Source organism: Lasioglossum baleicum, chromosome 16 (genome assembly GCF_051020765.1).
Source record: "Lasioglossum baleicum chromosome 16, iyLasBale1, whole genome shotgun sequence".
Taxonomy (NCBI): Eukaryota; Metazoa; Arthropoda; class Insecta; order Hymenoptera; family Halictidae; genus Lasioglossum; species Lasioglossum baleicum.
This window is the reverse complement of record NC_134944.1, coordinates 3387839-3410971: the sequence shown is the minus strand read 5'-3', so window position 1 is coordinate 3410971 and position 23133 is coordinate 3387839. Positions and strand designations below refer to the sequence as shown.

Below are 23133 nucleotides of genomic sequence, written 5' to 3'. Positions count from 1 at the left end.
GGTTCGCCGGATTCGCGTCGAGCATAACCGCGGTAACCACGGCAACCGATACGATGCCTCGAGCTGTTTCCTATCGCTATCACTGTGTAAGTTTACTTACGTCGAACGTTATTATCCTTTGCCTCCTCGAGACGGGTGCCTACGATTCGTTTTCATTCGCGAGCGAATAAAATGACCGATAAATCGGGGAGAATCGAAAGAAGCCAATTGAATTCTGCAATCGATTATGCGAGCTTGAAGCTAGAACTCGAAAACGCGCTTAGTGCGGATCGATTGTACAGGTTACGGAACGACGCGAAACTTAGGGCGGTTGATCAGAATGTGCCTACGTACGACGGCTTCAAACAAATGGTAATAAACTCGTCGACGACGAGTTCGAGACTGATCTCTCTACAGTCTTTCGAATAAAATTGATTAGGTGGATGCTGCGCATCTTAGACCGTTGCACCGGGACGATTACTTATTTCGCCGAGCCAACGAAGTATCCTTTTGGAACCCTATCGCAGCCAAGGATCGCCCGGAACCGGAGATAAACAGGAATTCGATTGTCCCGAACCAAGGCGAACGAAACGAACGAACGGACGTCGAGCAAATGAAAAATACCGATATCGTTACGTGCGAACAATTTACGCGAGCTTGGAAAGGGATTCGAGGCCACGCGGCAAAGTTTCGCTATCTCGAAAGCTCCAAGTACGATAAACACGTATCGAATGACGCATCTTTCCAGAAACATCCAACTCGCGTACAATCTTTCCGTCCTTTTTTCTTTTTTTCCAGAGACCTCTTCGTACAGAAGATTTTCCGCAGGGAAATTCCCTCGCCGTTGTTTGCCGAGTTGATAGACGTATGCTCCGAGGTAGCTGCAATCAAGGACAACGTCGAGAACATCGTAAAGATTTTAAGCGTTATGAGTAGATGCAATCGATTTTCCTTGACGATCAGCTTCATGGAGGGAAAGGAAAAAGCTACGTGCACGCGACTATTCGATCGTTTGGTCGAGCAATCGAAACACCGAAATCCTCTTCTGGTGGACGCGATCGAATCGTTGAGGATAACGTACGGCCTACGGAGTCGACAAACCGAATCGAGTGTTTGAAAGTTTTCGATGGATATCTACGCATAACCGTGGTAAAGCAATTGAGAGCTATACGTACCCGTAAAATGTACAATGTCAAATATGCATGTACATATGCATACCTGAAACTATGGCTATCTATGTACATCTACTAATTACATCTTGTACATGTGTATAGGTGTATCGTTGACGCGCAACATCGTATTCAAATGCGCGAGCGTGCGCGCGCTTACTGCTTACTGCGCGTCTCCCAGGAGACCACGTGATCCTCTGCTTATTCAATATGGCCGCGTACACCGCCGTCGTATCAGTCGTCGACAAGAGTACCGTGATCGTAACCTATAATATTAATTTGTTAATGTTTCGTTCGAGAATCGATCATAGTTCCGAGGAGCCGGAAGTAAATACGCTCTTTGCCTCGGAGCGATATGACCTATAGAAGACGCCATATCGAATCCTTTTGTCACGGCCACGGTCCGAAAGCCGTTTCGTGATACATACCTACTCATAATTACATCCATACATACGCGATAACAGCCAGGTTTGCATGTGTGTGCATATGCGCGTAGTACGTACATATGTGCGCATTTGGTAAACAAACGGAACGAGAGTTCCGTAGCATGTCAATTTGTCGTGCCCTTCTGCCCTCGAGAGAGTAGGAGATATATGTTTAGATGCGCGAATCTTAACCGTAGGAATTCACGAGAGTATACATACCTATTCTGTCGAAAACGATTCGATAAGCTGGCACTAAATACACGTACACGCATACATATACATATTATACGTATTCGTGTTCGTACACGTATACATTTATTAAATAAAGGAAGACGCCTATTAATATATATTTGTACGTACTTGTATACACGCGTGCTATACATCCAAGACGGTGTAACATTTGGTGATACATTTACATGTATCGCGTAAAATATCGTCGCAATGAGGAATCCGACAAGCAACCTTATAGTAATTGTAACTTTTATCGTTGATCCGTAGTACTTATAGATACGCGCGCGTTTCGGCGATCGTTTAGCATTCTGAAACACATATACAGATACATAGAATTCGCGTATTTCCGTGGTATACATGTACAGAGGATAAGACATAATTTCTCGAGTGACTTGTCAAGAATATGCGGCTGGAGGAGATGCCATTGCGTATGAGCTCGGACGAGCGGGATTTTGAAATGGACGAGGAAACAGACTATCTTCTTCAGCCCTCCGAAGACAGTATACGACTCCTGACTTCGAGAAGACAACGAATCAACGATTGTTCCCTGTTCTTGAAGAATATTCTTTGCGGGTAAGTGTCTGCTGTTAGCGCTGGAAGCGAAAATTTCACTTTTCAGTTAAATAGTGTCGAATGTGTCGCGTAGTCGTACGTCGTAGGTAAATACCTAAATGTAATGTCGTTTTCGTCGTCGTCGTGTCGATCGACGGTATCTATATAAATGCATACTGTATATGTACGTATATACTCTATATCTATACAAAGATATGTGTATGTATGCGTGTCCGACGAACTGTTTGTCGCAATGGCAGCCAACATGACGAACGATACATATATAAAGTCAGCGGACCTACAGAGAGAGGGAGAGAGAGAGAAAGATAGTTATAAACCCAAGTGTGTGAAGCGCGCGTCTCTCTGTATGAAATAAATCTTTTTTTCGTGAAAAGTGGACCGCGGTGGTTGTATTCGAGATTCGAATTGTCACGCGTTTTTATCGAATCGATAGAACGTTCGACACTACGGAAAAATTCTAGTCGACCTCCTAATTAGCAAATATGAATTGTTTCTCGTTAAATGTGCTGTCAAACGTTTACGTTCGCGGATCCGTGCACAGATTTCTGCAGAAAATCTGGAAAAATACAGCAGGGTGAGTTAACTGGTGTAAAGTATTGTCTAAACTCCAAACTGTGTAAGCAACAATAAGCAACTCCGCAACCGCGACTGCGACTGTGTATAACTGCAGCAAGAACGAGAGCGAGATACGCGAGTGGGTGAATTCGTCTTGTAAGCGCGTGCTTCGTGGATAATGTTATGATGTCACAACACACAGCCGTGATCATCGTCGATACGTGTTTTCGAGCTAATATTTCTCCAAAAACGGTGTAAAAACGCACGATATAATTATCTTATATATGGTTCGCGACGAACGAGTATCTAAATGGAGACGCAAAGCAATGTTATAAGGCTGTCGAAAGAAGATATCCCGTTGATATCGAAACCGCGTAATGACAATTCGTGGACAAGGTGACGTACTTGCATTTACTGAAAAACGCGCTTCCGCCTAATTGTCATAGCGTCCGAGTCAATTTGAATCGTCTTTCTCTTGTTTCTCTCGAGAATTTCGAAGCATCGTCGAGCAAAGTCTACTTCAATCTAAGTACTTCGAAATTCGCATACGATACATGCTGATGCACGTACGACGCGACGTACGCGAAAAAGAGTAGCTTTTGCTGCATCGTCCTTGCGATCGGTTCGATTATTGCGCTGTTCGCGTACGCGAACAAAAATAATAAGACACGATATTACTCTACTTTCTCATTTTCATTCCCTTTTTTTACCACAGATGCTGTACCTGGATGTGGAGGAGATGTTGGAGAGAACGCGAATTAAGAGCAAGAGTTATTCACATCGGTCAACCGATGCATGAAAAGTTTCCCACTAACGTTATACGAAATCAAAAATACAATGTTGTCACGTTTTTGCCTATGGTAATATATGTGTACTGTATACATATGTATCAATATGTATATATATATTGATTTATTCTAGTTTATACAACTAGATATACTTACGTGTTATGTGTATATACATGTATACAACGATCAACTAGTGTTTTTGTTTGGGTTTCAGGTTCTGTTTCAACAATTCAAGTTTTTCCTTAATCTCTACTTTCTGCTTATGGCAATATCTCAGTTTATACCAGACATCCGAATAGGATACTTGTATACATATTGGGGCCCGTTATGTTTCGTGTTAACCGTTACCATTTGTCGAGAAGCGATCGACGATTTCAGACGCTACAAAAGAGACAAAGAAGTGAACGCGCAAAAATATTACAGACTCGTGAAAGGTTTCGAGGTGCCGGAATTAGTTCCCAGTTCGAAATTGCGAGTAGGCGATCTGGTGAGGAATTCGGCAAGAATTTTGAATACCTATGTCGGAAGGATATGAAAATATGAAACGTGTTCTCTTTGCTCTCGGTTCCAAGGTAATCGTCGAGAAGGGTCAAAGAGTTCCGGCAGATTTGGTTCTATTGCGCACAACCGAAAAAGCAGGTGCGTGCTTTGTGAGAACTGACCAGTTGGATGGCGAAACGGATTGGAAGTTACGATTAGCTGTACCGGCTACTCAAAAATTGGAAAGCAACTGCCAACTATTCGATATAAAAGCGAGTATTTACGTTGAGAAACCGCAAAAGGATATTCACAGTTTCATAGGAACATTCACGAGAGTGAGTTCATTTCTTCCATATGCGTATGTATAGTTTTCCATTACAGCGCAGTCCAGAAATGATGTTTCATCGAAATGTTCTTTACAGTATGACGGATACAGCAGCGAGGAAAGCTTAGGCGTGGACAATACGTTATGGGCAAATACAGCTATCGCATCGGGTTCGGCTCTTGGCGTGGTCGTCTACACAGGACAGGAAACCAGATCTTTGATGAACCATTCGGCTCCACGATCCAAAGTCGGCTTGTTAGATCAAGAAATAAATCAATTGACCAAGGTATAACCTAACCAGTGACCGAGATACTGCAAGTTTCCCAAGAAATGTACTTTTCAATTTGTGATTGGCATTTTCTAGGTGTTGTTTTGTGCCGTAATTGGACTTGCGCTGGTTATGATGTCTTTGAAGGGATTCAACGGGCCGTGGTATCGTTATATGTTTCGTTTCGTTTTACTATTCTCTTATATAATTCCGATCAGTTTGAGAGTGAATTTGGATATGGGGAAAGCCTTCTATGCCTGGTGCATACAAAGAGACAAAGAGATCAATGGAACGGTTGTCAGGACGACTACCATACCGGAGGAACTTGGTCGCATTTCGTATTTGTTGAGTGACAAAACCGGCACTTTGACACAGAACAAGATGGTCTTCAAGAAGTTGCATCTAGGCATGATCTCTTACGGTCAGGAAACGTTCGATGAAGTTACGAACGTGTTGAAAACATGCTATTCTTCGAACTCGGAGACCTCTCCTATGAAACCATCGACGACCGTGCACAGTGGAAAAGTGAGGAGATCCGAGAGTACCAGAATATACGACGCGGTTCACGCTTTGGCGCTCTGTCATAATGTAACGCCGGTTTACGACGACATAACCAAATCGACGAACTTGGACACGGTTAGCGTACAAACAGGGGAGACCGAAGATTCTGGTTCTATACAAAGTCAAACGGAAGCGGATCAACATTACTATTTACCAGAACAGAAACGGACCTATCAAGCTTCCAGTCCGGACGAAGTAGCCTTGGTGAAATGGACGGAGGAAATGGGATTGGCCTTGATCAAACGAGACTTGAATTTTATGCAACTAAAGGCTCCGAATGGGAAGATTTTAAACTACACGATTTTACAAATATTTCCATTCACGTCAGAAACTAAACGGATGGGCATAATAGTGAAAGAAGAATCTAGCTCCGAAATCATATTTTATCTGAAAGGAGCGGACGTGGTAATGTCCGGAATAGTGCAATACAATGATTGGCTGGAAGAGGAATGCGGTAACATGGCTCGAGAGGGTTTGAGAACGCTCGTTGTTGCCAAGAAGAATTTAACCGAAGAACAGTACCTTGATTTCGAAGCAAGGTATTACGCGGCGAGATTGAGCGTCAGCAATCGCGTTTCTCGAATCGCCGCGGCCATCGAAAGCTTGGAAAGGGAAATGGAGTTACTGTGCGTAACCGGAGTCGAAGACAGACTGCAAGATAGAGTGAGGCCGACGTTGGAATTTTTAAGAAACGCCGGAATCAAAATTTGGATGCTGACGGGAGACAAATTGGAAACAGCAACGTGTATAGCGAAATCCTCGTGCTTGGTTTCGCGAACCCAAGGTCTTCACGTTTTCAAATCGGTGGTAACTCGAACCGACGCGCATTTGGAATTAAACACATTTCGCAAAAAGCAAGACTGTGCCTTAGTGATCAGCGGAGACTCTCTCGAAGTATGTTTGCAATATTACGAGCAAGAATTTTTGGAATTGGCATGCGGTTCACCCGCCGTAGTCTGCTGTCGATGCTCCCCGACGCAAAAGGCTGACGTGGTCAGCCTTATCCAAAGACACACGGAGAAAAGAACCGCAGCCGTTGGAGACGGTGGAAACGATGTGTCCATGATACAAGCTGCAGACGCCGGTATAGGTCTCGAAGGACTCGAAGGAAGACAGGCCTCTTTGGCCGCAGATTTCTCTATTTCTCAGTTTAGTCACTTGGCCAATCTTCTACTGGTTCACGGCCGAAGAAGTTACAAACGTTCCGCTGCTTTAAGTCAATTCGTCATTCATCGAGGCTTGATCATTTCAACTATGCAAGCAGTGTTTTCCGCGGTTTTTTATTTATCGTCGGTGTCCTTGTATCAGGGATTTTTAATGGTGGGGTAAGTTTATTGTTAGTCACGCCTAAGATAAAACAAAAGATTGAACAATTACATTCGACACATTTCTTTTTTAGGTATGGAACAATATACACGATGTTTCCAGTATTTTCTTTGGTGTTGGACAAAGACGTGTCTGGAAGAATTGCGCTCACTTATCCAGAGCTATATAAAGAACTTAGTAAAGGACGATCGTTGTCCTACAAAACGTTTTTCATGTGGATTTTAATAAGCATATATCAAGGTTATATGTCCATTGATCAACACTTGATTTTCTTCTGTCGAAAATACGATAGCGGTAATATCGTGCACTTTTCTTTTTTAGGTGGAGTTATAATGTATGGTGCACTGATAATGTTCGAAGACGAATTTATTCACATAGTGGCCATCAGTTTCACAGCGCTCGTTTTAACGGAATTAATTATGGTAGCTTTGACGATCAGAACGTGGCATTACATTATGATACTTGCAGAGATCTTCTCCTTGGCGCTTTATTTGTTATCTCTAGTCGTTCTAAAGGACTATTTTGGTAAGTGTTTCTTTCTTTTATATTTTATTTAAACGTCTTCGCGTAAAAAAACTATACACTGTTTACTTTTATCTTTACGCAGATGCCGAGTTCATCAAGACAACAGACTTCTTGTGGAAAGTATTGTTAATAACTGTAATTTCGTGCATGCCGTTGTACATTTTGAAATTCTTGCGGAAGAAATTTTCGCCTCCTAGTTATACGAAATTATCTTAAGTTTCGCGAAAGAAGAACTGCATTTTCTCAAAATAATTCATACGGAGAATTAAAAACGTATCTGTTTTTGTATTCGCATCGAGACGAGATAATACAAAAACACAATTACAAAACGATCAGTTCCGATTTCCGATTCCTGATCCGAGTCCGTTGCTCAGTATATCATTCAAGTGAACTTCCAACTTGCAAATCTTCTCAATATTTTTCTAACTACCCTAAGCGTAATCGATCGATTGCCAGAGATATTCTATAACTTGAATGAAAAACCGTAATTATGGAAACAACAGTTGAATTTTTTGTACATCCGCGGGGTACTATACTATACTATACTGTACTGTACTGTACTATATAATACTGAGAGCGTTTCGACTGGACCAAATCGATGAATCTGGATCGCCTTGATTTTTCTTCGTGTGTTCTTATTAGCGAGATACATTATTCCACTACTTTGTCAAATATTATGGTAAACTTATTGTAAACTGTTCTCTATTTATTTGTTAATTTTGAACTTAGAAAACTGCATTGAAATCTTTATAACTGTAAATAGAAACCATACCCAGACCTTGAATTCATATATTTTTTTAATCGCATGTACTTCGCTAACGCTTGCGTATAAAACAAGATTTTCTCTTCCGTAAAATGTGTTCGTGCAAGACATTGCATTTAATTCAGTTTCATACAATATTTACTATTTTTTTTTTTTTCGTTTTTTCCGATCATACCCCTTTACATTACATTACAGTACAGTATTTCATATGTTAAGTTTATAAACGTTCGAAGAATCAACAAAGCGAGAAGTATCGATGTTCTCAAATTTCATTTCAAAATCCGATCGTTCTTTTGAAATCGATTAAGCGCCGAGAGAGATCTATTTATTTATATCGTATTCCTCTCTAATGTCTAACGAGACATTTTGTTTTATATGTATTTTCGATGCGTGTGTTAGGTAGTGTTTCAATTCAAAGCATAATGTAATTGATATGTAATGAATTTATTGTGAATACGCAACCGTATAATAAAAAAAGATACCATTTTTTATATTCATGTGTACACTATAAGCGTGTAGAGTTAGGTGTAAGCGAGTATCGTTAGTTGCAATGTTAATGAAACGTACTACTGTACCATAGATGATATACTTTTCTTAGGCAAATATTATTTCACCAAATCTCACATATTTGTAATTAATTTATGTGCAAATAAAACAATACATATGTTGCTTTGTCTGACCAAGTCTGCTTTTTTTTGTTTTTTTTTCCTCTCTTTGGTAATCCGTGTCCGATGTTACACGGTATGTATTCAGGTGATTGATAGACATTGACTATATTTTGTTAAGTTTTCTCTTTTTTTATTTTATCTAACTGTAACATTCAATTTCTCGGCAACGAGTTTTCGTATTTGATTATGAAGACAATTGACTTCTGCTTTTATCAGAGTCCGTTCCATATGCCTGTACACTATGGTATAACAATGCGACAGTCTATTTGTTCGAGGATCCGTGTACGTATCCTGTAATATTATTTGTTCGACTTTATCGCCGGCAATCTCTCGTACAATGTCGTAAAAATCATTCGACGAATAACTCCCATCTTCAGGTAACCAAAAGCTTATATCGCTTTTGCACTGTGGATAAATGCTAATAGGCTAAAAGAAAATACCATTTAGCGTTTGAACAATTCAAAGACATTCAAACATTATGCTTACCTTATACCGGATCATCGTATCGGAATCCTCGAATTGAAATTGATTTAAGAAACCACTGTCGGTGCTCCAAAATAATCTGATGTCGGGAATGCTGTATAAACACATCGCCAATCTTTCTAAGCCTAAACCGAAGGCCCATCCGATACGTTCTCCTGCTCCTGCATTCTGTAGAATTTCTTGCCGCATGATTCCACAACCTAATACTTCCAGCCACTGATTGTTATAGTACACTTCTAATTCCCACGACGGATGAGTAAAGGGAAAATATTGTTCGACCCATCTGAACTGAACATCTTTGAAAAGGAATTGAAATTTCTGCATTTCACCAATGTTCTAGGAGTATGCTAAATTAATTTACCATAATAATAGCATCTTACTTTGACCAAAGAGCACTTGCACTAATCCAGTCAGGGTGTTCTTCAATTCGTGTTCCATTATTTTCACCGCTTCTAAACTATGACAACCTTGTTTTTCATTGTTTTCTATACCTCTGTGTTCGAACAGCCTCAACTCATCCGAATTCTTTGTGTTTTGAAATACTTCTTCCGAGGTACATAATCTAACGGCATCTGCTTGATGGAAAACAGGATAATGTACCTTATCTATTTCGTCCCTACGATAAACATCTCCGATTATAAGAAAATTATTCAATCCCATAGAGATTAGTTCCGACTGATGGGCGGTCGTATGAGCCCGCAACAAAGTATCTCGATTTACATAATAGCAATCTAGTTTTGTTCGACTAGGATGGTCCTTTGGTACAAGAAGAGAATCAAAATGCTGGGCCGTTGTCACAATGGGGGATATATTGTCGTACACGCTGAACGTCACATTTCCAATGCGATTGTAAAACTGCTTATAAAAGTAATTAACTATACGCTGGCGGATATGCGACAGCGGGTGATACCGAGTAACATGCAGATTTTTTCCCAGTTTCGAAATAATATTTGGCGAGATATTTGTCCATTCGTCTTTTGGGTAATTATGATTAAGTAACGTTATTTCATTCTGTACTTGAACCTTCGTATTCGTCGACAAAGCTCTGCGTATTAATGTCTTTATACCACTAGACTTTGCGTTCGCACACATCCCATATCTAACAGAGAAAAGAAATTCTATAAATATTTTACCAACTATTTGCATTCATTATTTCTTATTTTTCCAACAATCTGTCAACAACTTACTAACCTTGATAGCATTTTGATACGCATTAACCTGTATGTACATAAATATATATTTAGTACTATTTTTCTCCTTTGCGCTGCTATTATGCTAAAAATCACTGTAATAAATAAACATCTATCGTTCACATCATCAATGTATTTCAATTGCTGCAGCCGTATGTCTATTTTTCGGTTCGAAATGTATTTATAAATTAGGCAATTTAGGCATGTTCAATGCAGTGTCGCCAGAAAGTGACCAAACCGTCACTCGAGGGGAATACAAGGTATGTACCAGTATGTACCCCCTCTCTGATGACCAGAGTAAAGCGGCCCCTACACGTTCAATAATATTGTCAATACTCCCGTCAATAATATTGACGAGGCGCATTGAAAGGGCATATTGACCGTTTAGAAGGGGTTCAAACGCATTGATCAATATGTTGAAGCATATTGATAGAAATTTTGATTGAAGCGCATTGACGGGAGCCATATTGATGCGCGCATTGACGTTTAGGAGGTTTATTGCACGGTTTATTGTCAATATTTCGTCATCTCACTAGAAAATGATGCGATATGGTGCAAAATTTCTCGCGCATTTGAAATTCGCCACGTCGTCGGCGCCATTTTGGCTGTAACTGTGAGAAAAATATTAAAATTTACTTTTATTAAAATTTAAATAAAATGATTTGATTTTTATTGAAGATAAAAAATATGTACCTTTATTTAAAATATATATACATATATATATTCTTAAGGGGCGGCAATTGGTCTTTTTGTCCGGGGCGACGTAACCGCTAGAGCGGGCGCTGAACTTGGTTCAAGTAATAGGAAATAAGTTACCAATAAGACTGAAAAAAGTAATTGTAAGATACCAAGTTCATATAAGAATAAGATGATATGGGAGAGGAATAACGAGTAATAACGGAGGCAGCAGAATTAAGTGGTTGACATGATTTATTTGACATATACAACTATTCATACAGATGTCTCACCGATACGTTAATTATAAGCAAAGGCATGGTGCTCTGCTTGAGTGATGCAGTATGTTAAATAGAAGGGGTTGAAAAATGAAAAGTTCCAGTAACTAGAATGGAGACAAGACACAATTTGTTTAAGACTGATCATTAAGTGGCTAATTCGTAAAATATATACGAGCCGACGCACAATAGTACACATTTTAATAATTCTGCTACTTATCAATAAGCAAGGTAAATTCAAAACATACATAGATCACATAAAATATCCAAATCCAAAAGTACGTTTTATAGCATCCCAGTAGTACCTCTCCCAATTTTCTTTTGTTGCATCTTCCTCACTGTAAAAGAAACACATACTTGATTACATTTTATTTCATAATTACAAGACTCACGAGGAGACCTCGCGTATCGAGAACACCGGATCGCAACGAGTTTTTGTGTGGACATAGCTTACGCACCCTCATGAACTATCCAATTGGTTTTAGTCGCCAGCGTGAACCCGTTTTCGAGAAAATCGATTTTGAAATGCGACATGTGCGTTATATTCCATGAGTGAAAACCTCTTTTCACAGCGGTCGGTGGCTGGGGTTGAGCGAATGTCTACTACGAGATTGGTCGGGGTTCGCGTCCCGTGTCGGCATTTTTCATAAATATTTTTTGTCACTTTCTTTTTTATTTTTCTACGTGCTACACATTATTTCTAATATAATAAATGACAAGTAATCTAGTTTTACGATGTACAAGATATATGTTTGATAAAAATCTTACATATTCGTTGTGGTAAGTATTATAACGAAAATTATTTTTGCTGTGTATTTCTTCACGCGGTACGAAAGAGAGTTCTGTAACGGTTTTAACCATAAAACGAGATATACCTGCGCGGGTCTACCGCCAACGATTGTCTTAACGATGCCCCTTTATTATGTTAAACTATACGTGTTTAAACACACAGTTTGAAAAGTACACCCCTAAACGGAGGGTTTCGGTACAAGTATCAGTTCCATGGCATTTTTAGCTAGGAGAAAAATGCCGGAACTATAGTTCTACCCAACCCTCCGTCTAGGAGTGTACTTTGGCTTATATTGTTAATATATTTAATTTGTTGCTTATTTCTTGTAAAATTATTGTACATTATTGCAAAAACTTCGAAAAGGAACCTGGGATATCCGAGTGGTACGAATTTTTTCCAATTTCAAAATCGATTTTCTCGAAAACGGGTTCTCGTTGGCGACTAAAACCAATTGGATAGTTCATGAGGGCGCGTAAGCTAGATCCACACAAAAACTCGTTGGGATCTGGCGTTCTCGATACTCGAGGTCTCCTTGTCAGTCAAATGAAAACCTTAAAAGTACGAGACAAATGGAAAACGCCGACGAACTATTCATCCATGAATTATCTATCTGATAAACAAGTACCGGGTTGTACAATTACAAAATTATTAAAAATATCGTGAAACATTAGGGTCTCTATGATTGTTCTCATCTAAATGCCTCGTTTCATAAACAATTCGGAGAAGTTAAATTACAATAAATTTTTTTGATTAAACTTCGGAACACCTACGATTGCGATAATTTGTAGAAACTACAGTAAATACAACTACAGTAAATACTATCAATACTTGTGGGACCACGTGCATTACTATTGTTAAAAAGTTATGTTCAAAGCAATTGCAAAATTAATTTTCAGCTGAGATGATTTTTATCAGATACTATTATGTTTCTACTGTGAACATCTAAAAGCACAAGACTTCCGAGAGTCTGTACTTGTCTAAAAATTGCTTTTCTACTCTCCGTTAAAGTTTGGAACGTCTGGTTTAATATTTCCGATTCTGAAGTACAGATGTAGGATTCTTATAAAAGGGAAACATATTTTGTCCTTCTTACCTGCATGGTACACCAACTTGCGTTAAATTAACTTCGGTGTGGTCACTTTTCTCCGAGATTCCAATAGTTACTTCGCTAAAGTGTCCGTCAGGCCACTGTTTACAGCGCCACCTTTGAACAATTTTTGTGGGCGTAACCTCAACGAATTCTCCATGAATGTTACCACCGAACAGTTCAAACGTCCCAGCTTTCTTTGGTTCTAGTTTTACTGGTCCTTTCGTGAACGCCTGTACCATCTGTAAAGAAACATTGTCAGTTGCAAAATAAATTCTCTATCGAAAACAATAATGGCCGTGATTAATAATTTTGTAAATCACCAAATGAAATTTCACTCCAACTTTCCTGTTTCAGAGTAACAGAAGTAATAAGATAGGAGATATTTTAAAACCTAAATAATTACATGATGTTGACAAAATGAATTCACAAGTCTTAAAATTGATATTTGCGCTGTTATTATATTTTTCAGCAAAATTTACCTTGCTTCCCAAAGACCAACAATTCGCAATCCGAAAAGACGTTAACATTTGTTGTACAAAGCAATTATTATGTTCCTTAATAATAATAATGTAAAAACTTTACCTCAATCGTCGTGAACACATTGTAGAATTCCTGCGCTCTGCATTGGAACTTCTGTTGCTGCTTGATCGTTGTCGTCAAAATCTTGGCTCCCAATACTCTTTCCTTATTATTTGACGACGCCACTGTGGAATTCATTTGCATCTTCAACAATTAATTAAAAAATATTTATTTAATAAACCATAAAATAGAAGAAACTCGAGTAATTTCTGTTAGCACGTCAATTCAAACTAATATACATTAATATTTGCGAAATATAGTAGCTCCAGTCCGAATGTTCACAATTCACTACAGTTCAATGTACATACTGGGTGGTCATTTTATCTGAAGACATTGAAATATCTCGAGAACGAGAACTATGCATCGGATCAAAACAAGTGGGTAATGAAAGTTGTTCGTCGCGAGGGGGGTCATCCAATGATACCAAACTCGACCCCCCACCGCCACCCCCTGGGAGTGGGCGAGGGGGAATATGAAAAACTTAATTGGGAACCCCCATTTTTCATTGCAGATTTGGATTCTCCAGAAAAAAATACACGAATTTGACCTAGGAGTTTTTGCATTTAGGTTCACAGATGGCGCTGTAATGAACAAAAATCAAAATGGATAAAAAATCGTTGAAAATTGGAGATATCTCGAGAAGTACACATCACACAGATCAGAAAAATAAAAGTAGACGTATTTGATATTTTTTAAAATGCTATTCAATAACACCATAATTGACCCCGTAGGGCGGCGACGATTGATCTCGGCTCGGGTATATCGGTGCGAACACCACATTGACTCAAGTGAATTGAATTCTCAAACTTTTTAATTTTCATGATTGTTTTATGGGACTTTTACTAGCTTATTCCTGGCATTTCTCTGATTAAAATGACACCAAACACGATATAATTTCAACTGTATTTAGTGATTTAATCGACGGTGAAAGTTTCGGGAGCAAGGAAGGACAGCGACAACGCGGGCCTTTGAACTGTGCCGGCGACGTCGACTGTCCGCGTCTCTTTCTTTCCTATACGCTCTTCTTCGTTGCGTTCGAAACTTTCATCGTCGATTAAACCACTAAATATAGTTGAAATTATATCGTGTTTGGTATCATTTTGCATTAGAAAAATGCCACGAATATGTTGGTGAAAGTTCCATTAAAAAATAATGGAAAATAAAGAAGATAGAACTTTGGTGATGACGCACGGGCCTTTAAACTGTGCCGGCGACGGCGACACGCTTCGGCTACGCGATCCTATTTCATTCAAGTCTCGGCGCGGTAGACGCAGTCATAAAAAAATAGCCTCTCTACGCTAATGAACTCCGTTCAAAACACGGATGTTGGGACTTCGATTGAAGAATTACTGTACTTTGTACTTTGTAGTGTTGCACGAAGCTTTGCAATCTTATTTGTTGTAATTGTTTTTATACTTACTTTCGCATTGAATTCAGTGGTGAAATTTGAGATATTCTCTTTCACATTGTCTTTTTTGGGTAGAATCATTCCAACTGCAAACTCTAATAAAGAAAGAATACAAATTAACATAATATATGAATATTTATACATAGACAAATTAAATAATAAATAATGACTTTTTTTTATGTATGTAATGGGTACGAAATGTTTTCTTCTTACTACTGAAAACACTTTACATGTACAAGACAATACTTGAAATGGTTTGAAACCAAGTAGATGTATTACTGTTTACAATAAGTTTTTAATAAACATTACAGTTTTTTTGAAAACAACATCTAAGGGACATCAAATACTTTTATATAAAGGTTCTGACTGAAACAATTATAAGGACTTGAATAATTAATATTTCTTCTTAAAAAACGCAAAGTAAATATCTTTACAACAAATTTTTGGAAAAAGATCCTGCTAAATAAAATTAATTTTAATATTTCATTTTCTAAATAATTACAACAGTGTTAATTTGTTCATCTGCGAAATAGTTAGAAGGATGTTAAATAGACTTTTTGAAAGTGGTCAAAATAATCTTGATTCTGTCAATGAATTAGTCTGTGATTAGTAGATTTCGTTTCGTACATAAATGTAAGTGATTTTGTTGATCTTTCTTAATGCATAACCATTTTATGTACTAATACAGGGCTAATACATTGGTGATGCTTTAGAAATGGAATAGGATTCAAAATCAATATAATATTCACCAGAAACTCTCCATACATAAACGTTGAAACGTTCTGGTTCCTGTTCCAAGAATAAAAACCAATGTCATCACCATTTTCACGCCCTACTTTTGAGTAATATTGTAAATTATTGATATATCCTTTTTATCACTACTATAATTATTAAAACATTTATTATGATATCTTTTAAGACTAATTGTGGGATATTAGTTAAGAATCAAGCAACTCCTCTAGATTTTGATGAAACTTTCATATAACGTCAATTTTGTGAACTACCCAGTAAGCAATCTGCTCTTGATTTACTATGAATTTGCCACCAAAACCTGTAGACAATTTCTGACCCATCTGTCGCGCCATTACCCACGGTGTTTGAGTCCAAAGTTTGCAGGCGAAATTTCATGTCAAATCGAGAGCAAAATGAGGATGGACCCTGCCATCGCGTAGAGGGCAGATCGGTCGCACTAAGAGAGAATCTAATCTTACTGTTAGAGTTAACCCTTTGCACTCGAAGCAATTTGAATTCCAAAATCAAGATATTTGTTTCAATCCAGATCATTTTTGTTCTATGTAATCTTTTTTACATTGTGCACATCAAATTGAACCTGTTTTCTTATATAACAGTTGAGCTTTCTACAATTTATAGAATACAGACTTTTTAATAATGTCAAAACTGTTTTGAATAATGGTATGGCAATTTTTAGCGGCGCCTCAGACTCGCCATTCGAGTGCAAGGGTTAATATCGGGCAAAATTATTATTGTCATTATTTAAATCAAAATACATGAAACTTTATGTAAATTATATAATTTAGAAATTTAAATAAAATTCGGTTTTCCCTTCTACAGCAAGGTTCACTCCGATTTTGCTCGATATTTACTCTTAGAGCTAGATTAGATCTGCTCTTAGTGCGACCGTGTCCTGGTTTTGCCCACAATTTGGCATGGAATTCCGCCTGCAAACACCCTGACAACCAAACATTTCATTTCTGTCCGTTGGCGCAGGGCTTTTGGCCACATGGGCAGAACAAAGGCAGAATACTGGCGGCTGGACCCTGAATCTGCCTTTGTTTAAAAGGGCAGCTAATATCTAAAAATATCTAATAAAGTCTTATTAAAATCCACAGGCTTCGCTTGTTCTGTGACACTTCTTGTTAGTTCCTTCTCACAGACATAAAACTTTACCTTCTCTTAGAGCAGAGACATATTTGTTTAGTTTTTCTCGAATAACATCCTTTCCTTTCGTATGTAGGAAGTGCTTTATTACTTCGCCTTCGTTTGTGCTATCTTTCAAAGTAATTTGAATCTGTAATTTAAGATGTATTCGTTATCTTACTGATAATAATGTTAATAACACTGTCCAACAGCCCAAAAACGTTTCGATTTTCGCTATGCGATCCTTATAGAGTTTTTTGCGCTGATTTCGTATCTGCCCTTAATTTTCCCCTAGACGCACAGTTTTTGAGAAATTTGATTTTGAAAAAAAGACAAACTTTTTAACTTTGATCGAATATTGTGATGTTATTATAAAAGATTTTGAATTGTTCTTTACAGCAAAAGATTCTATGGACTTTCCCGAATACCGTTTAAAGTTGAAAAATATGTCTCTCTTTCAAAATCAAGTTTTTCAAAAACTGTCCGTCTAGGGGAAAAATTAAGGATAGATTCGGAATCAGTGCAAAAACTCTATAAGAATCGCATAGTGAAAATCGAAACGTAAAAAAAAAGTTGAAATTTGTTAGACAGTGTAACCTAAGAGATTCTCGGTCCATAGTTTTATAATATTAAATCTGTTATAAAGTTTATATTTTTCTTTCAACCAAAGTGCATTTTCATGTTTGTAACAGTAATGTAGTCCTCCGATTTTCGCAGTCCAAATGTAATTATATTACTTTCAAAAATTACTATGACTCTCATACACTCCTTAGAAATATTATACGAGAAATCTTCAATAATTCACTCATTTTTGTTTTACATTTTAATTAATATTAATAATCTATTAAAAAAGGTGTAAAAAGGAAATTCTACGAAAGTCTAGTAAACTGCTCCATCTTGCTTTGCAGAAAAGCTGAAGTCGTTTAGTCCATTTATAAAAAAGTTATTCTGATTTAAAGTGTGTGCCATTAGTTATGAGATTGTATTGTACCGTACTCAGGTAAACTTAAAGATCTCTTCTCCTGCTAATTCATTCATTATACATATTTATATCTCAGAGAAAAACACGAACAAAATGTATTTTTTTCATCGCATTGAAGCATGATTAGAGAAATGCAAACATTCGACAATATCTAAAAAAAGAAAACAGAAAATGAGTGAATTTCTGTATGAGAGTTAAGTATGAGCAAAGCAATAAGAACTAGGTATTAATATGCCTCTTTCTCATTGCTCAGGATGTATAATAAAACTGAGGATCATAACAAGGTTAACACGTTCACAGTCCCATAATCTGTATGTATTAATTTAAATAAAAAATTAACAAATGACTCCTAAATGATTGCGGCAAGTACTAAACATAATTAAACTTAAACCAGTTTTTAAGTTAGTGAAATATATATAATGTAATACTTAAAAGAAAACTGTTTATTATTGCCTTTGAAAAAGTCATTGTTATGTATTTCGTCAATTTAAATGTAGGTGATCGAACAGTGAACGTGTTAAATAATAAACTATGTATGAAGGCAAGTGTTCATAAACTTGCAAATAATAACGACTGTGACCTGTTAAGATTATTTACTTACATCTACTTCAGTAATATCATTCTCCTCAGATAGATTTGGAATGTTTATTTTACCCTCAATCTTCTTATCAGATTTTCCGTCGTATTTCCATTTTAAAACAATATTCCATTCATAGAAGAAAATTAATTTACCTTTCCTATTGTTAGCCATTGCCTCACCCTCGCATTTTTCTACTTCTGTTATCGTACATAAAACTAAAAAAATATTTGTTTAACGTACCATGTGCATGTATTTAAAGTATGTATATTTGATAATTATTTACAATAGGGCCCGACCAAATTGAAATTACTTTTCAGTTATATTTGTTTAAATTAACTAATATATTTTTTTATCAATGCTATATAAATGGAAATATGTACAGGGTACATTTGAAAACTTTCCCGCCGAATATCTCGAAAAATATGAAAGATATTAAAAAAGTGTAAACCACGTGTCCAAGGATTTCGAGGGGGAAAGAGGGGGGCAGTATCAGTTTTTTATTTGGGTGTCGTGTTCAAGGTCATTTGAAGGTCAACTTTGTTTTTTCAAATGGGAACCTATATTTTTTATTACGGGATCTTATTGTACGTAAAAAGACCAGCAATTTTCCTGGATACTTTTTTTTATCCGCTCACTAGTTTCGGAGATATTGACTGGTTGACTGGGTTACCGCTGCTCGATTTAGTTTCCGAAATATTTATAAAACAAACTGTTAGGTCTGGGCATAGACTTCCTCTTCCGAACTGATTTCAACAGAGGTCGGGAAGGAGTTTTCACTTTTCCACTATTGTAAATAATTACCGTATATTTATTATACATATATACACTTAGTTACAGAAGTTAAAAAACAAAATAGCTAAATAAAAAATCGTAATTCATGTATTTTCTGCTAGTTGAGCACAGAATTATTTCCAATTAATTCAAGAAACGCATATCTCTCTCTCTTCTGCTCTACACTTATACTCATTTTTTTTGTAAACGTGAATAAAACATACCATATCCAATAAAATTTTGTATTTTTCACTTCTGTCAAGGAGTGTATATGCATTTATTAAAAATTGAATAATTTGAAATTAAATAAAATATACAAATTTTATAATAAAACAATTATTAACGCAGTAAACAAATACAATTAGAACAAAATTAAAGTAAATAGTATCATATAGAATTACACTGTAATATCTAAATGTTACTGAACTCATTTTAGACATGATAAAAATAAAGAATAAAATATAAACCTTCGTCTCCTCCGATCTTCATATTGGTAAATAAGTCTTTCAACTTTTCCTGAGACCAGACACAGGCATTTTTTTCCGTCCTTAAAAAGAAAATATTACATATTAGATCATTATGTTAGATTATTATCTGTAATATGATTTAATAATTATTTTTCGTATATGGATAAATTAATACTGATAGAAAGTTATTTTATCAATTACACAATTCTCCTAAATTACGAACAGCATTGCAGGAATACTAGAAACATGATTTTGTAACAGCTTTAACATCAGATATAAGCCTCTCAAGTCTAAATCGACAAAACGCCCTTTTGTACAGGAAACACTACATTTCGGACTCCTATTTTATTCAAATTTAGGTAAAGAATAATTTGTAAATTATGTACAAAATATAGATAGACTCCCAAAATTCGAAGTTCTCTCTGAATTTTACATACTCAGTCCTTACAATGACAAAACTTACAGTCTTACAAATGTGACACACAAAATTTCTCTGTATACTTTGATCTTTTCTTTAGACCAGTCCTGGGCGACGCTGGCTCGCGGTACAGATGTTGCTGCTACTCCTCTTCGGGAGGGAGAGTAGCAGCTACATCTATCCCACAAGCCAGCGTTGCCCAGACCTGAATTAAGACATACAATTATTGTGTGTGTAGTTTAACATACCAATGCCAGTTGTTCACATTAGTGGCGTCAGGCCTTTCTTCAACAATCCACCTTGGATCACCTTCGCCCCATTTAGCCATCTTGTAAATGAAACAAGTACTGAATAAGTACTCTTGTAATGTCCAAATGTATCAATGTAAACCAAGATATTCCTGAAACATATAAAGTATAATTCTTTTGTTAACCCTTTGCAGTCGGATCTATTTTAACTGTAAAATCAAACATTTCTTTCGACCTAGAATAATTCCATTCTATGTATACAGGGTGTTTCGTCTAGAATAGGACACCTAAATATCTCTTCAGGTTATTGTGATGCAAAAAATATTTGTTACGTAATGTGCATGGTGTCAATGGACCAAATATCTGGCACGAATATTTTTTTCCGAAGGTAATTTTTTTCGGAGTTATCAAGGTCATCGATGTTTTTTGATACATAACTACATTTTTATTTTATGTAGCTCGATGATGAGGTTGGCGTATGATCGTGAAGCCTGCAAAGACACAACACGGAGAGATGAAAGAAAATGATCAGTCGATCCAGTGTATCGGTATCAACGGCTTGATACAGAAGGCGAGTATGTCTGGTGCGATGGCAGATGCTACAATATAAATATAAAGATAGATTTAAAAATCTCAGTTTTTATTTATGTGTTTAAACAGTGTTTAAATTACTTTACAACCCCACTAACCCTTTGCGGTCGATGCCACCACAGTGGCGGCATTCGCAAATCGTTGTAGAAGTCGGTGCCGCCTCTGTGGCGGCATGATGTCTTTCCTGATCGCCTGGCGCGTGGCACGGCGTACAAAGCTAGCAATAATGAAAGACAACAATCCTCCTGATGCCAGATTCAGTGCATTCAGATTGCATTCAGTGTTTATCGTTCTCTTCGGAAGGGAGAAATTAAAAAGCTAGCCACACTGCACGTCACTCACGTTATTTTATGATCAAAAAGTATATACCATAAAATTTATGTTAAAAATTTACAAAATAAACAGTGTAATTCCCAAAAATGGAAGAGTTTAGGAATGATTTTGAAGATGTAGAGAGTAGTGACGATGGGTTGGAAGTTGAAGAATATAATGAAAATACAAACACTTCAATGCCCGATTTAGTATGTAATGAAAGTAACAGTAGTGACGATGACGTAATTCCTCATAAAAGAATCAATGTACCAAAAATTGACAGTGACACGGAGAATAATGAAGGCGTTGACGAAGAAAAAAAATTAAATTAAAATTAATTAAATTTGCTCCGACCTGCTGTTACTCCCACCAGCGAAATTTTCCGACCACAAAGGGTTAATGTAGGTATAGTATCAATAGAAGTTTTTTTACATGAGAATGAATTAAACATTCTTACATTACTTCTTATAGGAAAGGTTGGTTTGGTATACGTCCTATTCGGTATAAGTCCAAATATCAGGAACGGATTAAGATCGTATACTGAGGTATCACTGTACTCTTTTTAAATGTGTTTATAATAAAAAAAAAATAAATGGAAAAGGAAAGATATTAAACAACCTATGCCCATAAAATCATTGTGCTGTTTGTTTTCCACAGTCACATTGTCAGTATCACAATAAAAATGCAGGTATCTTTTCATACTTCTAATTCATATTTAAATATATATTTGTATCGATTACATTATGATATTATGTATATAATATTACGTTGATAGAGAAAAGCTACATATATGTAAAACATTTTATATTAATATATGCACATTGAAATTGCACAATAATATAGTAATTTCTATTTAAGAAATGTGTACTAAATTAATTATAACTAAAGATTTTGTACGAAATTAAAACTCTTATAACTCGTGCTATTATTATTAAATAGAAATAATTAAAGTGTAGTACAATAATATTTTTTACACAAGCCTTATATACACATCTATAATAATATAAAAACCAATTTTACAAAATGCTATGATTTATTTTTAAAAATGTCGTAATAATAGCAACAGTTTTCAAATGTTATTTAAAATATACACGGAACGAAATAGTTTATTAATTTAATATTCAAATGTGATTGTAAATATTTGTTCTTAAATCTTAGAAACTTATACCCATGTCATTCACGTTGTACTGCCACATTTTCTACATGTGTAAGATCAAATAAATGTTTGTTAGATAACTCACATTACTGAACATGTTCTAAATAGAAGTTTCAATGAAAATGATTTACAATAGCAAGAACCGTTAAGATTTGTTATCCAAAATTAGAAAATTGTCAGACCTTCATAATAAACCTTCCAAATATATTTAAGTTTTAAACAAATGTTACATATGCATAATAACCTAAAACTGATATGTATATACTTGTAAAATTAATAATTTCGACATATAATACCTGCATAACAGGCTTGCATAATAATACTAATATTTTACTTACAACAATTTTCGACGATGTTCTGAGTACGATTATGCCAGTCACTTCTCTTATATTGTTGATGCAACACAATTTTCAACGGAAAGTTATTGGAACAATCAATGTATTTTTTTGAAATCACAACTTTCTTGGAAACTCAGAACACGTTTTTCACATCAATACTCTTATGAATGAATAATAATGTGAAATTCGCAAGTCCTCGCACGAGGACGAGACTGGACGAGACTTGAAATTGCTACGGAAACATACGGAAACTAATATTCAGG

At 36.5% G+C, this 23133-nt stretch overlaps 4 protein-coding genes across 7 annotated transcripts; 2 read left to right on the top strand and 2 right to left on the bottom strand.

Moving 5' to 3' along the window:
- Window positions 1–171: 171 nt before the first annotated feature.
- On the top strand, window positions 172–1096 carry LOC143217313 (dynein axonemal assembly factor 19). Its single transcript, XM_076441448.1, has 2 exons — window positions 172–351; window positions 419–1096. The coding sequence occupies exons 1-2, from the start codon at window positions 172–174 to the stop codon at window positions 1094–1096; spliced, it is 858 nt and encodes a 285-aa protein (XP_076297563.1).
- Window positions 1097–2207: 1111 nt separating this feature from the next.
- Window positions 2208–8651, top strand: LOC143217283 (putative phospholipid-transporting ATPase IIB). Of its 3 annotated transcripts, XM_076441356.1 has the most exons (10): window positions 2208–2377; window positions 2919–2951; window positions 3648–3792; window positions 3935–4207; window positions 4293–4535; window positions 4623–4811; window positions 4890–6679; window positions 6754–6920; window positions 7002–7205; window positions 7288–8651. In XM_076441356.1, the coding sequence occupies exons 1-10, from the start codon at window positions 2208–2210 to the stop codon at window positions 7419–7421; spliced, it is 3348 nt and encodes a 1115-aa protein (XP_076297471.1). In that variant the 3' UTR covers window positions 7422–8651. The 3 variants fall into 3 exon arrangements, with proteins under 3 accessions (XP_076297471.1, XP_076297472.1, XP_076297473.1); XM_076441357.1 differs by lacking the exon at window positions 2919–2951; XM_076441358.1 differs by lacking the exons at window positions 2208–2377; window positions 2919–2951 and adding an exon at window positions 3014–3328.
- Phers-m (Phenylalanyl-tRNA synthetase, mitochondrial) lies at window positions 7287–10563 on the bottom strand. Its single transcript, XM_076441421.1, has 4 exons — window positions 10311–10563; window positions 9500–10218; window positions 9123–9415; window positions 7287–9062 (listed from the first exon to the last, which is right to left on the bottom strand). Exons 1-4 carry the CDS (start codon window positions 10331–10333, stop codon window positions 8772–8774), a joined length of 1326 nt encoding a protein of 441 aa, XP_076297536.1. The 5' UTR covers window positions 10334–10563; the 3' UTR covers window positions 7287–8771.
- A 658-nt stretch (window positions 10564–11221) lies between these two features.
- LOC143217304 (activator of 90 kDa heat shock protein ATPase homolog 1) lies at window positions 11222–23113 on the bottom strand. 2 transcript variants are annotated; one of them, XM_076441432.1, is made up of 10 exons: window positions 22871–23113; window positions 20474–20625; window positions 19808–19887; window positions 18591–18784; window positions 17038–17158; window positions 15142–15224; window positions 13725–13865; window positions 13146–13381; window positions 11511–11600; window positions 11222–11369 (listed from the first exon to the last, which is right to left on the bottom strand). In XM_076441432.1, the coding sequence occupies exons 2-9, from the start codon at window positions 20551–20553 to the stop codon at window positions 11516–11518; spliced, it is 1020 nt and encodes a 339-aa protein (XP_076297547.1). In that variant the 5' UTR covers window positions 20554–20625; window positions 22871–23113; the 3' UTR covers window positions 11222–11369; window positions 11511–11515. The 2 variants fall into 2 exon arrangements, with proteins under 2 accessions (XP_076297547.1, XP_076297546.1); XM_076441431.1 differs by having other exon boundaries at window positions 11222–11600.
- Window positions 23114–23133: the final 20 nt, after the last annotated feature.

Excerpts from the sequence above, each read along its gene's own strand:
- LOC143217313 (XM_076441448.1), top strand. The coding sequence starts at position 172 with ATGACCGATAAATCGGGGAGAATCGAAAGAAGCCAATTGAATTCTGCA. Across the intron at positions 352-418 it reads ACGACGGCTTCAAACAAATG|GTGGATGCTGCGCATCTTAG; the intron begins GTAATAAACTCG and ends AAAATTGATTAG.
- LOC143217283 (XM_076441356.1), top strand. The coding sequence starts at position 2,208 with ATGCGGCTGGAGGAGATGCCATTGCGTATGAGCTCGGACGAGCGGGAT. Across the intron at positions 4,536-4,622 it reads TCATAGGAACATTCACGAGA|TATGACGGATACAGCAGCGA; the intron begins GTGAGTTCATTT and ends TGTTCTTTACAG. Across the intron at positions 6,921-7,001 it reads TTTAATAAGCATATATCAAG|GTGGAGTTATAATGTATGGT; the intron begins GTTATATGTCCA and ends TTTCTTTTTTAG.
- Phers-m (XM_076441421.1), bottom strand. The coding sequence starts at position 10,333 with ATGCGTATCAAAATGCTATCAAG. Across the intron at positions 10,219-10,310 it reads CGTATCAAAATGCTATCAAG|ATATGGGATGTGTGCGAACG; the intron begins GTTAGTAAGTTG and ends TTTCTCTGTTAG. Across the intron at positions 9,416-9,499 it reads GCAAGTGCTCTTTGGTCAAA|ATGTTCAGTTCAGATGGGTC; the intron begins GTAAGATGCTAT and ends TCCTTTTCAAAG.
- LOC143217304 (XM_076441431.1), bottom strand. The coding sequence starts at position 20,553 with ATGGCTAAATGGGGCGAAGGTGATCCAAGGTGGATTGTTGAAGAAAGG. Across the intron at positions 17,159-18,590 it reads ATGATATTACTGAAGTAGAT|ATTCAAATTACTTTGAAAGA; the intron begins GTAAGTAAATAA and ends CTTAAATTACAG. Across the intron at positions 13,382-13,724 it reads ATGTGTTCACGACGATTGAG|ATGGTACAGGCGTTCACGAA; the intron begins GTAAAGTTTTTA and ends GTTTCTTTACAG.